This window comes from Prunus avium, chromosome 6 (assembly GCF_965620075.1).
Source record: "Prunus avium chromosome 6, drPruAviu1.hap1.1, whole genome shotgun sequence".
In the NCBI taxonomy this organism is placed as follows: domain Eukaryota; kingdom Viridiplantae; phylum Streptophyta; class Magnoliopsida; order Rosales; family Rosaceae; genus Prunus; species Prunus avium.
In genome coordinates, this window is record NC_142289.1 from 3213814 (window position 1) to 3228054 (window position 14241).

The window sequence follows — 14241 nt, forward strand, 5'->3', positions numbered from 1 at the left end:
GCTCACTGGCTTCGGAGTTGTGGGAACTCCGAAGTTAAGCGAGTTGGGGCTAGAGCAATCCCAGGATGGGTGACCCATTGGGAAGTTGCTCGTGAGCTCCCAGAAACAAAATCGTGAGGGCCAGAGAGGGGGGGCCCAAAGCGAACAATATCGTGCTACGGCAGAGCCGATCCGGGATGTGACAATTATTGTGAGATCCCACATCGACCAACGGGGAGTGGGTGGTGTGCCTTATATGTACACACCCGCATCCATATAGCACGAGGCCTTTTGGGAGCTCACTGGCTTCGGAGTTGTGGGAACTCCGAAGTTAAGCGAGTTGGGGCTAGAGCAATCCCAGGATGGGTGACCCATTGGGAAGTTGCTCGTGAGCTCCCAGAAACAAAACCGTGAGGGCCAGAGAGGGGGGGCCCAAAGCGAACAATATCGTGCTACGGCAGAGCCGATCCGGGATGTGACATCTCTTTTGTTTTGTATTTTTTTTTATGAGCTGTAATTTTACTATTTTAGGGTGGTGGTGTTGTGGAAAATCTTTTAATTCTTTTTTTTTTTTTACGCACATAGCAATTACGTGGTATGCATTTCAGCAAAATTTTGGGTCCCATTCGTGCCACGTTGGCAACTTTAACAAAGTTATTGACTGACTTGACGGTGGGGGGTAAATTGAGATGCAAAATATCAGTTAAGGGGGCAAAGTGGGTCATTTTAACTTTCAGAGGGTAAAGTCAGATTTGACCATAGTTTCAGGGGGCACTACAGTAAATAAGCCTTTTTTATAATTATTAAATTATTAATTCACTGAAAAATGGATATAATTAAACTGAAAAACTATAAAAATTTTCATGATTTATTCAAAGCAACCAAACAATATTGCAAAATATATAGAGGAAGTAAACATGCATGGCAAATTTAAAAATCATGATAAATGCTCTTCGCGGAGAAGAACCAATCTTGATGTAAGGATGTTAGAAGGAATTATCCACGATGTATGGAGTCAAGCCCCTATAATACCGAGAAATTATAGAATGGTACGGTATCACCACGTCATATAGGGATACTCCCACCCAAAATCTGCCACTCGTCACTTTTTAAAGAAAACTACTTTTTATTTATTTATCATGTAGTGTGTTACAGTCAATGTAGTACGTAAAAAGAAAAAGTCTCTCCTTCTCGTCTAGAGTCGTGAGAGTTTCTAGAGTGTGAGAAAGAGTCCAAGATTACTCTTTTGGTAGTGTAGTTGAGTGCATGTCACTGTGAGAGGCTTTATTCTCTTGGCCAGGTAAGATTCTTGATTGAATCTTTGCTGCAATGGATGCGATTGTGGACAAACTTACCATGCAACTCAATCTCACTGAGGATGAAAACAGGTCTATAGTATTTGAGCGACCTATTGGAAACAATAGGCAAGCCCAACGTCTCTTTTTAGTTGGAAGGCTTCTCAGCCTAAAGGATTTTAAGGTACATTTCTTTATGAGGACCATGAAGAAGCTTTGGTCACCACGAGCTTGTGTAGAGATCTGCCAGTTGGAGCATGGGCAGTTTTTGTTCTCCTTTATGTCAGAAAGTGATAGAAATTGTGTGCTCAAAGGTAGTCCTTGGAATTTTGAGAATGCTCTTCTGCTCTTGGGAGAAACTGATGGTTTTGAAGACCCCCATCGAGTTCCCCTCACTACACAACCTTTGTGGATTAGAGTGAAGGGTGTCCCTCTGGTATATATGGAGAGGAGTACCGGGCAACTCATTGGGGATATTTTGGGGAGGTTTATTGAGACTGATTCTGGAAGATGAGGTACTTTCCTAGGAAGTTTTCTCATAATAAAAGTTGTTATTGATGTTACTCAACCCCTGAAACGATGTTTGCATTTTACTTTCCCAGAGGTTGGGAGTCGCCTCCTTTTGATTAAATACAAAAAGCTTCCAAACTATTGTTATTTGTGTGGCCTTTGTGATCATGTTTTGAATCAGTGCTCGCTTCGGGATTCTGTTTTTAACCATGTGGATTTCAAACCCTTTGGTTCATGGCTCAGAGCAGAGGTCAAAGAATGGTTAGATGAACATGAGATGGAACCACCAAGGTCACTACGGTCGAGATGGGTGATGAAAGTGTTGGAGAAAATGGACAAACACTTTCACACACTCCCCTAATGATCTTGTTGTTGATGGACTTTGTGACACACACAAGGATGGATGAATCACACACACACACTTGAGAAACCAACCAAGCACAAAGTGACACGAGAATTTATAGAGGTTCAGCAATTGCCTACATCCTCTTGGTGATCCCCTTGAGAAATTCACTAATGAAAGAATAAGTTACAACTTTGATTTACAAAGAAACCCCCTTAGAACTCTATTCTCTCCCAAGCTCTCTTTTATCTCTCACCCCTTACTCAACACTTTGATGCACTTGTGAACACTCTCATACACTTGGTGTTTCCCTTCTTTGGTGTCTAGACTCTTAAGACCCAACTCAGCTCTCTCCTGAACTGATTGCCCTCTCTCTCTTCCTCCCTTGGTAAGTTCAACCTCTTGGACACAATAGCTCCCAGCTACTTGACCACTCCTTGAGATTAACCACCCAATTGCTGTCTTGCTTCCTCTTCTCTTTAATACACAAGCTTTTGGACTTAGGAGAAGACTCCATTCTTTTCTCCCACATTCTCCCCTTGGTTTCCAGACTTGGACCACAACTTGGGCAGAACAAAGGCTAGTCATTAGAGGCTTTACCTTCAACCACCCTATCTAGAGCCATAGGGTAGGTACTCCTTGAAGCAAGTCAACAAACATTGTTTAATAGTGTTCCAGCTTTTCCAGCACCTTGCTAGACTTCCTAGAACCCATAAAACACCTTAGAGGCCTGAAGGATTAGGTAGGGAACCAACACTTGTGAAGACCTCTTGAAAAACGCTTGGAAAAAACAGCACAGCAAGCTAGCGACCGGTCGCTTTACATGCTGCCTAAAAGCGACCGGTCGCTGGTCGCGATTTTCCAGCTTCTCTTCAGACCTCGAATCTGCTTCAAAACGACCGGTCGCCAATACCCAGCGACCGGTCGCCTCCTGTTTCACCAGCATACTAAATGTGAGCCAATTTTCCAACAAAAAGCGCCAAGCTCCGACGAACTAGGCCTTGCCAGTGAAGTCCGGCACCGAGAAGAGGATGAAGATGAAGGGGATCAGTTATGGTTGGGGAACATTAATGCGAATAATGGCTTCATTATGGCTGACCATCACAAGAGGCATAAATTAGGCGATGAGGCCATTTAAGGAAATTTAAATCATGAGCAATTTTTGGGGACTGATTCATTGGCAATTAAGTCACCAATGACTGTTGAGAAAGGAAAGAATATAATTGACAATGGTGGTTTTTTCCCTCCCTCAATTACTGGAGTTAAAAGCTGTCATAATTCCAATACTATGGGTCTCAACCCATCCTTTATTCAAATAGCGGGTCTGCAAAGGAAGCAAGTTAGTGGGGCAACTCAAACTATTAACCCAAATCAAAGTGGGCGCCGATGTCTATCGTGGAAGGCTAAGGCTCGAGCAACCCAACCGGTATCTAAGGCCCAAAAGGGTGATGAGAACCCTCAGCAATCGGAGCTGAACAATGTTCAATTGGAGATTCTTACAGAGACGGGGTTAGCAAGGCTACCCCGTCAATTTCAATGAGACAAATGGAATGGAACATGCTGGGGTTTGGGAACCCCTACATATTCCATGCTCTAAGACAATTCCTAAGAGCTCAAGACCCCATTTTTGTGCGAAGACTCTAGTTAACCTCTTGATGATCATTTTTCTTGAGATGATTTCTAGTGTTCAAAATGCCTTTGGTCCTGTCTGTTCCATTCATGATAATCTTTTGCTTTTGAGCCCATGCTTTCAGTCAACAAACAATGATGAAAATATGAGCCAAAGGTTGTTGTGATGCTTGATGTCAGTATGGCATATGATTGACTTGAATTTTCTTATTGTCTTTGTCCTCAGTTTGTGTCTTATTGTAGTCATGCTAAGCTTGCTCTAGGTAGTGTGTCTTCAAATGCTTGGCTTGAAGAGGATCCTCCAAGGCCAATGTGTCTCTGCTAGTTGACGTTGTTATTTTGGTTTTGTTTTGAGTTTAGTTTGTAGCCTTTTCCATTTAGATTGCCCACGTGCAATAGATTTACAGATCCATTTACTTTTCTCCTCACAAAGCCTCTGCATCTCCATTTCAGAGTCTTCAATTTTCTGTCTATGCTCTGCATCCAGCTACCATAAACATTTAGCCCAATATGAGAATAAACGTAGCGTACTATCACACTAATCAAAATGAAAGCATGCATCCGCTATAATATGTGCCACTATTTTGGTTCTAATTGTTATTGTCCAATAATTTAAACCTAAAATTATATACAAAAATACACTAAGATTGAGAAAGACGAAGAAGAATTGAGGAGCAGAGGTAGAATTCGAAAAGGACCCGTTGATCTGTATTGTGTATTTACATGAGTTTCAAATTGGAGATTCCCAAAACCAATTTAATCATCATGTACTGATCGGTGCATATTTACATATCATTTTGTACCCTTCTAGCTTATGATTTGGTTATGTTTTTGAGTTAAACTTGTGCTTTTAATCCTTTTTGTGTTTATCTTTCAGTTCATTGAGCTTTAGGTAATAATGAGGGCTTTGGATAGTAAATGATGCAATCCATGCATGTTAGGGCCTAATTTGGATGAATGGATGAAGAGCTTAAAGACAAACTCAATTTTGGCTACAGTCCCCTGCCAGCTCAGTTTCGTAGGTCATATTGCAAGCTTTGTTTCAGCAACCTACATAGCTCGGATGAGGCCACATTCTTCATGAAAGTTGTTCCAATGGGTGTGTAATATAACATATCCAAAATTCAGCCCCATTGGATAAATATGGAGTCTGTTACCTAGCAAACACAGAGCCATGCTCAGGATGGATTTTATTAGCGCGCAAAATGAGTTAGCAATTTGTTTTGGCCTTAACTTCCTCCTCCGACCTTGGATTGGCCCAAATGATATATGGCTGGAAAGAAGACATTCTGAAATTCAATTTCGAGTGCTTAAAGTCCTAATTTGATTAAGAGAAGCCCAAGTTGTAAGCCCTTGAAATTGCTGGTCATGCTGACCTCAGCATGTGCTGGTTGGATGCTTGGTCATGGTGAGCTAGGTATGAGCTATTATTTCTGGTTGGAAGCTTGGTCATGGTGACATGAAGATGAGCTAGGGCTGCTGGTGGGATTTATTAGTGAAGTGCATCAACCATTTCAGATTTTATAATGGAAGTGTTGTATGCATTAGTGAAGTGCATCAACCATTTCAGATTTTATAAAACAAGTGTTGTATGCATTAGCCATACTTAATTCAGATTTTCAGCTTCCTTAGGCCTATATATAGTGAGGTTTCCCAAGCTTGTAAACACACCCCAAGGGGGGAGCTCTCAAACACTTCTCTAGAGCTCCCTTCCCTTCTCTCCCTCAAATTCTCTTAGTTTTGCTTTCTAGTTCTCAATTCTAGCTTTCTTTAATGTTTTCTTAGTTGTAATTTATTTTTCTTGTAATGTACATTCTTTCTTAAGTATTCAAGTTTAATTAGTTTCCAAGTTTCAATTATGGTTTTTGTTCTTATTCATTATGCTTATAAGTTAATATGCTAGTTTGAATGATTGATCACCATTTAGGCTTGCATGTTAGCTATCTTGGTTTGAATTAAGAGTATACACCATGCTTTAATTCGAATTGAACTATGAATAGGAAGAGAATGTATGGACATTCGACAACAAGGATTAGATACATACTTGGTTGTTTAAAATGTTCTTCTATGCTTAATGGGTTCCTAATGCTTAATTTTAGGTTAGACAACAAATGATCAAATTAGGGAATTAGGAACACAAGGTTATGACCACACACCATGGCTTAATCATACTTTAGCTAGAATCAATCCATTAATCTAAATTGAACTTGGGAACTTATTTGCTTGAGTTACTTATTTCTTTCTTTCTTGTTTTATGTTCTTTGTTTTTGTTTCTATTTTGTGTAGGGAAACTAAATTGGATCATTCCATCACCAATCCCTGTGGAATCGACCTTGCACTTGCATACGCTAAACTACCAACGGTTCGTGCACTTGCGAGTATCACAAGTTGAGGATGCAACTGAATCCATTTTGGTGCAGCTGTATCTACACAACATGTACCTGAACCAATTTCAACCACTATCATGGCATGTAAGCATCTCCCCGTAATATCTCTGCAGCCAACTTCAACCGGAAAAAGGGCATGTTCTGCGAGGTGCAAGTAGCTAACAGAATCTCAGCACTCAAAAGCTCAATGTACTTCAACACGAACATGCCACAATCGCCTCTGAAGCAAAACAAGAACTCGATCAATTCAAGTAATGACATTGTAACGTAATTGACAATTTCAAGTAATAAAATTAAATAAAAAGTTGTGCTCACTGATTAGATTGTTGTGGAACATCCACACGTTCTATTGGCCATGGACACCACCAATCTCTGCTGCAGTCGTTTGCGTAAACACCTTCTTCATAAAAGTCGATGGAGTTGAGAAGATTTGGAATCTTAATTGAAAGCGGGGCGAGTTCTTCCTTTAACATCTCATCTGGAATAAGTGAAACCATTGAATCGTACACTTTGATTTCACACTTAACCAGATCAATCATTAGAGCCACCCAATGCTTATACTTCGTCAACATGCAAGGGGCATACACCTTATACGCGTTCTGCCAATCCAGCCCACACGCCGGAACCTTGCCATTTACAACGTTCACTAAACTGTTTCTAATTTTCCACCCAACCTGCTCTTTTTTTCTTTTATTATCCGCAAAGCAAGTATGGATGTGATTATGTGAAATAGAAAACAATCAATGGTTAAACACCTCCACAAAGCAAGTATGGATAATTTGTAATTATTAACTGCACTTGGTCAAGGCCTATGACATACCATGAAAAATACATCGGTCATTGTCCAGTTCGATATTAGTACAACCTCCAAATCTTGTTGTCACTTATGGATGAGATACAACCCCAAATCAATGTGTTGCACATGTTTTTCTTGTCAATCTCATAATCTATGTACATTAAAACAAATGCATAATCAATTAAACTTACATCTCCTGTCAGCCAACCGTCAGCTTTTACGAGGGAAGCGAAGAATTCAATCTCAGCTTCCACGTGGCCAAATTGCATCACTAAACTGTGAATATAACAAAGTTTTAGATCACAACAATTTAAAAATATATACACTAATGCCTTCTATCTCAAAAAACAAGGGACTTACTTTGGGTTATGGCGCCATTCCCAACAAAGTTTCAGCAATTTCACCATATCATCATGCGGAATCGCCTTCATTGGGTCTAACATCCGAAGTCGGCTTGTCTCTGGCATAGTTTTTTTCACCAATTCACTAGCTTCAATGATCTTCCACATAGGAATAATCCTCTTCCTCTTTCGTAATTGGACCCCTTGTTCCACAGCTTTACCTTTATCATTCAACCAAACGTTCAACTCAGATAGCACAGCTGTAGGTTGATCCAAATCAATATCCCCGAGAGTAAACTCAACAGTTGTCCCCGCCGTGCTCTCGCCAATGTCATCACAAACCAAAACAACTTCATCATCCTCTTCCTCACATTCCTTTATTTGCACTTCCTTTTCCTCACTTCTCTTTCTTTTCACTTCCTCGCCCTCCCTTCTTTTTCTTTGCGGATCCTCTCCATCACTACTTTTTCTTGGCAGTTCCCCTCTGTCACTGCTTTTTCTTTGCAGTTCCTCTCCCTCACTGTTTTTTCTTTTCACTTCCTCTCCCTCATTGCTCTTTCTTTGCAGTTCCTCTCCCTCATTGCTTTTTCTTTTCACTTCCTCTCCCCCACTGCTCTTTCTTTGCAGTTCCTCTCCCTCATTGCTTCTTCTTTTCACTTCCTCTCCCTCACTGCTCTTTCTTTGCGCTTCCTCTCCCTTGCTGCTTTTTATTTTCACTTGCTCTCCCTCACTTGTTTTCCTTTGCGCTTCCTCTACCTCACTTGGTTTTCTTTGCACTTCACCCCCTTCAATCCCCTCCTCGTCCTTTTCCTCTCCCTCATATCTGTTACTTGGCCCTTTATCCCATTCACTATCATCCACTTCGTCAGATCCCTTAAATAGATGTGAGATCGCACAACGATTCGTCCTCTCTTTCAGTAAAGCTAGGTCCCTCCTTACTTCCTGCTCAAACTGAGGACCTAAACAGTGGTCCAAAAGTTTTTCCATCCGTATGACCTTTAACTCAAGGACGTCATTTTCTCGCTTTACTTGAAACAACTCGGACCTCAACAAGCTTACCAGCTTGTTCAACTCATCAAGATCAGCACATGAAGAAGGAATTGACTCTGCCGAGACAACAGCAGGGCGATCCTGTGGCCAACTCCAATATGATTGTCTCATTTCCTCTTCACTCGGACGTAGCGCCCGCAACTGAACTGACTGTTTCAGAATACAGACAATATTCATATTCAATCATTCTACTTAATAATTTCATTGAATCTTATAAACAGTTTCAAGGGCTGCAAACCAAACCTCTTTGCTCTGGAAAAAATAATTGTTCAACTTCCTCATCTCGGGCATAGACGTAGTCGTTCTCCATTGCAAAATACGTGGGACAGCTGTTGGATCAACAACCTTGCAGTAATTCAGGTCCACCATTCTAGGAATTAATTCATATACCCAAATCTACACAATTCACAGGACAAAAGTCATTATTTAAGTTTTAAAGTTCACAAAGCATAACTGACATGAACATTATTACCATGTAACTGGAAGCATACGTGAAACCTTTAAAACTCCACCCACCCCTTTGCACTTCACCATGCTTATGCTTCTTGCCCTTCTCATTTTTCGGCTTGTTCCCGTTACCTTACTTTTCCCCTTCTCTCTTCCCTCTTCATTTTCAAAGCTTTTCGTATACTTTGTTGGTGCAGAAAATAGACTGCCTTGGGTTTTGTCAAAGGACACCGAACCCCACGGATACCTGTTGAACGCATCCAAGTCCTCTACAAGGGTCAGGTAATTTACATTGATGTTCAAATGCTTGTCCCTTCCCAAAACCACTAACTCAGTAAAGTAAACAAGAGCTAGCTTGTAGATGTCATCTTCCTCTTTGCACCTCATAAATGCTTCTTCTAAAGCATTACATGTAATTCCTTCGTCTATAAAATATCTTTTCTGAAGTCTAATTTCAGCACTTTCTCCACTGGAAACTTCAGGCACTTCCCCAAAACGAAGCCCTGTGATCAAACAGAAATCCTGACGAGTAAACTGAGCAACGTCGCACCCTATTAAGAAACTCAGTCCATCCAAGTCTTTCACACCCTGCCCCGCGACTCGACGCAACACAACTCCATGCACAATCTGCCCGCTAAACTGAATCTTGTCTATATTCAGAAGATGGCCAAAGCATGATGTCTTGAATTGTTCTAATTGTTCCACACTCAACTTCGCTCGAATTGCAGCTAGGGTTGAATTTGCATGTGAGCAGTTGTTCACCCGTGACGCATATGCCTCTGACTCTGGCCATACCAGCTGCACGTTGGATCCCATTTCCTAAAATACAAGATGAAATAACGTCAACACATATACTACCACCACGTATTTGCACAATCATATTGGTATTTACACAACTAGTCAACCAGGCACATTACAAATTTTATGAAGTACATGCGCATAGGGATTACTGATCACAGGCTTTAACATCATCAAAGCAATATGACAAATTTTGAGCAAATACCTGTTAATGCAATGATTCTGTGAATTACAACCAATAGCATGTGTTTTATTTATGGATCCAAACTCCAATCAATGGTTGATGCATGAGTGAGTATGAGTGCAATCTAGGCAAGTTCTGCACTTCACACACATGACAATTATTGTCATCTCATACACAACACAAAATAAATAAATAAATAAGAAAGATAGTGGAAGGAAGCAAAACAAAACATCTGCTCTGCTATCTGCTTGCTAAGCCATTGCCACATCCTTCTTTCTTTCTAGCTTTTTCTTCAGTCAGCCACTATGGTCATGGATCAACCTTTATTTCAAATGCTTTGCACTTTTATTCATGACTTTATTATTATATGTTCTCATTTTTCACAGGCAAATTTAGCAACAAGGGAAATAATATTTATTTCAAAAAATATATATATTCTAGCGCCAAAGAGATAATCTGCACTCTGCACTGCTTCAAATGTGGAAGGTTTTGAGGGTCTCTCCAATTCAACACCATTATCTTATTCATATCATTATTGATATGTTATTGATATGTTATTAACATGTTATTGACTTGATTTTCATTCATTTTTTAACATATACACAAGCAAAAATTAACATGCAAGTGAAGCACAAGGAAGAGATGCCAAATCCAACAACATTGATGGTACAAATTGGGGAAAACCTTTACTCTAACCCTAAACTCAAATTCCATAAATTACTCACCAAATGCTGGTTATTGAACAATCGCAAGATGTCTGTGCGGGGTCTTTGTGCGGCTTTGCTCCACAAATGGAACCTTTCACTTCCAACGAATACGGCTTCTCTCCTTCCCCTTCCACTGCTTCGCCACTTCACTATTTCGGAATCCACGCCTTTGCCCCTTCCACTCAAAATAAATACTTTTTCAGGGTTTAGAGAATGGAGTTGCATTGCGTTCAACCGTTGCCTTCAACCGTCGTTAACCGTTGCCTTCAACCTTTTCTCAGAGCTTAGCAGTTTCTCAGAGCTATGGGTTTTAGAGTGATGGGTTTTTTCTGTTCAAACTTCGAACTGATTTTTTCTGTTCAAACTTCGAACTTGCCTCTTTTTTTTTTTTTTTGGGACCAACTTCAATGCTGGATATTAAATTCGGGTTTGGGTTCCTCACCTACCCGATTGCAAAACTTTATCTCAATTCTCCCTAGCCTTTGGATTGATCTGATGGCTATAAAGTGAACCCCTTATAACTTACCCCTTATATTGCACATATAGGCCCATTTTGAAAAAAACAGGGCTGTACTGGAGCCCACCCCAGCCACCCCTTGGTTCTGCCCTTGTAAATGAGTGAATTGGGATGAAGGTAGTATTGTAAACTTTATGTAATTTTAATGGATCATATGGTCGATAAATATTAATATTGAGACGTTATAAAACCTTTCAATGCTTGTTCCCTTATTATGCAATTCATGGGTGAGAGGATATTTTAGCTATTGTTTTTTCAGGACATATTTTAGCTATTGTTAACTAATCATAATCTATATTAATAGGGAGTTGGATTGACACATGCATATGTTCTCCAATAGTCAAGGACGACCCCAGAATTTCAAAATGGTATGGCTAAATTTACTTTACGTGAAAGGGTTATGTTTGTAGGGGTGTTAGTAGTCATAATCAATCAAGGACCATCTCTAAAAATAATCTGGAATTCAAACCTCCATGGTACCGATGTGTGACTTCCCCCTTTCTTTCCTAACTTTAGCCAAATAAATAAAATCACAGTTAATATTTTGAAGTATTTTTCAGTATATGGTCAACTTTTGAAAATTTTCAAACGTTTTAAGATAAAGTTACAATTTGAAATTGAGCTAAAATCAAGCATCCACAAAAAAGAAATTGTCAATCACGAAATTCAAAAAATCCAATTACATCAACTCCTTGATTATTGTACATATTATCCCTGCAATTCAAATGACTCACTACTTGATTATTGAGAGGTTACTCAAATGACAGTGATGCTTTTGAATAGATTACACAATAGAAAAGTTGCACAAGAGTTAGCAACGAACTTTTGCCAAATGTGATTTTGATTTTGATAGAAGAAAAGATATTGAGGCATTTGCAATGTAATTTTCTGTTTCTTTTATGGTTTACTTTCTTTTTTAATAGTAGGCTTTGTTAGTCGACAATAGGTGGCTTTCACTTCTTTATTGTTTAAAAATAAAGAAGTGAAATTCATTCATTAACAGGGGCTATTACAGAGGATTGAATAGCTAAGCAAAGCCCTCAAATCATGGAGGGTTTCAGCCAACTCTGTATACACATCAATAAGCACATGGCCAGGACAAACTTAACTACAAATCCAGCTCTCTACAAGGCAACACCAAACATAAATTATAGAGCAAACATAACATACAAGCGCAGTGCCAAAACTCGAACCCAGAAACGGACAGCAACGGCCACTTGCAGTGCCAAAACTCGAACCCAGCAACGGCCACTTGCCTTAGACTTCGATAAGAAAACAGCACCACCAAGAGAAAGGGCAGATCCACTCAACTTCCTCCCAACACACAAAACTTTGCTTAAACTTTTGCATTTTACCTTCGTTATTTAAACTTTTGCACATAACAATGGTCATTCATGACTAGTTGTTTAGCAAGTCTTTAAATTAAAATTCAGTATGCTAACCCCATAAGAGAAGAACAAAATGCTGAGATAAAAACCACCTTTTACTTTAGACATTTTATAAATAGATGAATTCTCACATGTTCAAGCATAACAATATAATAGACCATGTGCTGCAAATCGCAATTCGTTTGCGATAAAAACAATACACAATGTAGACATCAAAATGATAGGATACATAGCATTTATGGAAAATAGCACTCCTTGCTCTTTTGCTTTAACTCTAAAGTACAATTAACTCTCATTCTCTCCTATTTCAAAGGGAGAGTCTTGACAGAAAAAGAACCAGTATAAGGGTCGTAAGTAAAACCAGAATCCTTACGTTCCGGGCACTCAAAATTCGAGTGTTCTTCTTGCTTCCCACAGATTGTACAATCCTTGAGAATTGCTCGTCCTGCGCTTAGGCCACAACCACCACAGCATGAGTCTCTAAAGAGGCCGCCACATACAAGACATGCAACCACACAACTCTCGCCAACAATTGCGTTCTTTGGGACTCGATACATATAAGAGCATAGTTGTGTAGGGTGCTTATCCACCTTTAAACAACACTTACATTGACCTATGTGCAATTTGTATATCCATTGTTAAAAACAACGAGAACAATAAAAATAATCATTTTTTTAAAGACAACGAATGAATGAAGATTATAAAACCAAAAATCAGTATGGTGAACACATTACATTGAATAACAACAAATACATAGATATTATGTCATACGATTAAAAAAAAATGAATATACATGTAAAAAGAGAAGCTGCAGGGCACATTTTTTTTCCTTGTTTTATTGTCCCTAAAATCAATTGCTTACCATAACTTTTTCCATCCTTAGATTTTTCATCGTCTGATTCTTCAACCTCGAATTTCCAATCCTCTGATTCTTCACATTTCCAATGCTCTGATTCTTCATCCTCTGATTCTTCATCCTCTGATTCTTCAGTCTTGTTCCCTGTTTCCATTCAATTACATTGTTAAATACAAAAGGAAAAATAAGAACAAAAAAAGGGTGATAATGTCAAATTTAGAAGGAACGACATCTATGATGTCAAGAGCCCTCACAAAAAGCAATAAGTTCTTCTTCCGTTGGTTCTGTAGTCTCTGGTTCTTCAGCCCTAGTCTCTGTTTGCAAGGAGGGGAAGGGTGATGATGTTAAAAAATTTGTAGGAATTTGCATCTATGATAGCATCAACAAATAACTATATTATTAAATATCGGCTATCCATCATGCAACTGCCAGAATCATCTTAAAAAGCTGAACCGAAATTTTGGCATAATATATATGCCTCTAATTACACCAACAAAAATAATATAATAACAACACTTTCTTTTTTCCAAAGAACAAAGCCCAAGCAAATTTCATATAATCTTCCTCACAAACCCTAAAAACAAAAATCAACAGCATACAGGAGAACAAGGACATAAGGTAAAAAGATAATTTTTGAGCCCAAGTAATTAAATTGAAGATAGTCTTGGTCACCCTTGAATTAAAAGAAAAAAGAAAAGCATACATACCGATTATTGGTGTGTCACAGTTGAGGGGGAGAATAGCTGGCGAGAAAAGATCATTTTCTCCACCGTCCTTATCGAGCACCTCCGACTGGGAATCCAATTTCAGGCACTCCAGAGATGAGACGTTGTCCATGGCTGTGTAGAGGTTGGTGTTTAGCTTTGCGGTTGTGAGAGCAAAAACGACGGGCGATTTGGGTTCTCATATCTTAGGTGAGCCGTAGATTGTGTTATTGAATATTATAGATTTGAAGATAGAATGTATTTGCGTCGTAAGATATACAAACATACGATCCCGCCCAAACCCCAAACA

General features: G+C 39.4%; 4 protein-coding genes across 4 annotated transcripts; 1 reads left to right on the forward strand and 3 right to left on the reverse strand.

Annotated features, from left to right (window-relative positions):
* The first annotated feature begins 1308 nt into the window (after positions 1–1308).
* Positions 1309–1788, forward strand: LOC148293492 (uncharacterized). Its single transcript, XM_088253969.1, has one exon. It carries the CDS (start codon positions 1309–1311, stop codon positions 1786–1788), a length of 480 nt encoding a protein of 159 aa, XP_088110095.1.
* A 4423-nt stretch (positions 1789–6211) lies between these two features.
* LOC110762841 (uncharacterized) lies at positions 6212–6715 on the reverse strand. The gene is made up of 2 exons (XM_021965539.2): positions 6459–6715; positions 6212–6363 (listed from the first exon to the last, which is right to left on the reverse strand). Exons 1-2 carry the CDS (start codon positions 6713–6715, stop codon positions 6219–6221), a joined length of 402 nt encoding a protein of 133 aa, XP_021821231.2. The 3' UTR covers positions 6212–6218.
* Positions 6716–8798: 2083 nt separating this feature from the next.
* On the reverse strand, positions 8799–9593 carry LOC148293493 (uncharacterized). The gene has a single exon (XM_088253974.1). The coding sequence runs from the start codon at positions 9591–9593 to the stop codon at positions 8799–8801; it is 795 nt and encodes a 264-aa protein (XP_088110100.1).
* Positions 9594–12448: 2855 nt separating this feature from the next.
* LOC110762857 (uncharacterized) lies at positions 12449–14064 on the reverse strand. The gene is made up of 4 exons (XM_021965558.2): positions 13935–14064; positions 13482–13541; positions 13234–13371; positions 12449–12984 (listed from the first exon to the last, which is right to left on the reverse strand). Exons 1-4 carry the CDS (start codon positions 14062–14064, stop codon positions 12674–12676), a joined length of 639 nt encoding a protein of 212 aa, XP_021821250.1. The 3' UTR covers positions 12449–12673.
* Positions 14065–14241: the final 177 nt, after the last annotated feature.

Bases quoted from the DNA above. Each gene is read 5' to 3' on its own strand.
- LOC148293492 (XM_088253969.1), top strand. From the start codon at position 1,309: ATGGATGCGATTGTGGACAAACTTACCATGCAACTCAATCTCACTGAG.
- LOC110762841 (XM_021965539.2), bottom strand. From the start codon at position 6,715: ATGTTGACGAAGTATAAGCATTGGGTGGCTCTAATGATTGATCTGGTT. The intron at 6,364-6,458 runs GTGAGCACAACT...GTTTTGCTTCAG, and splicing joins GTTCCACAACAATCTAATCA to AGGCGATTGTGGCATGTTCG.
- LOC148293493 (XM_088253974.1), bottom strand. From the start codon at position 9,593: ATGGGATCCAACGTGCAGCTGGTATGGCCAGAGTCAGAGGCATATGCG.
- LOC110762857 (XM_021965558.2), bottom strand. From the start codon at position 14,064: ATGGACAACGTCTCATCTCTGGAGTGCCTGAAATTGGATTCCCAGTCG. The intron at 13,542-13,934 runs GTATGTATGCTT...CCTTGCAAACAG, and splicing joins CTGTGACACACCAATAATCG to AGACTAGGGCTGAAGAACCA. The intron at 12,985-13,233 runs GTAAGCAATTGA...AATTGCACATAG, and splicing joins TAAGGATGGAAAAAGTTATG to GTCAATGTAAGTGTTGTTTA.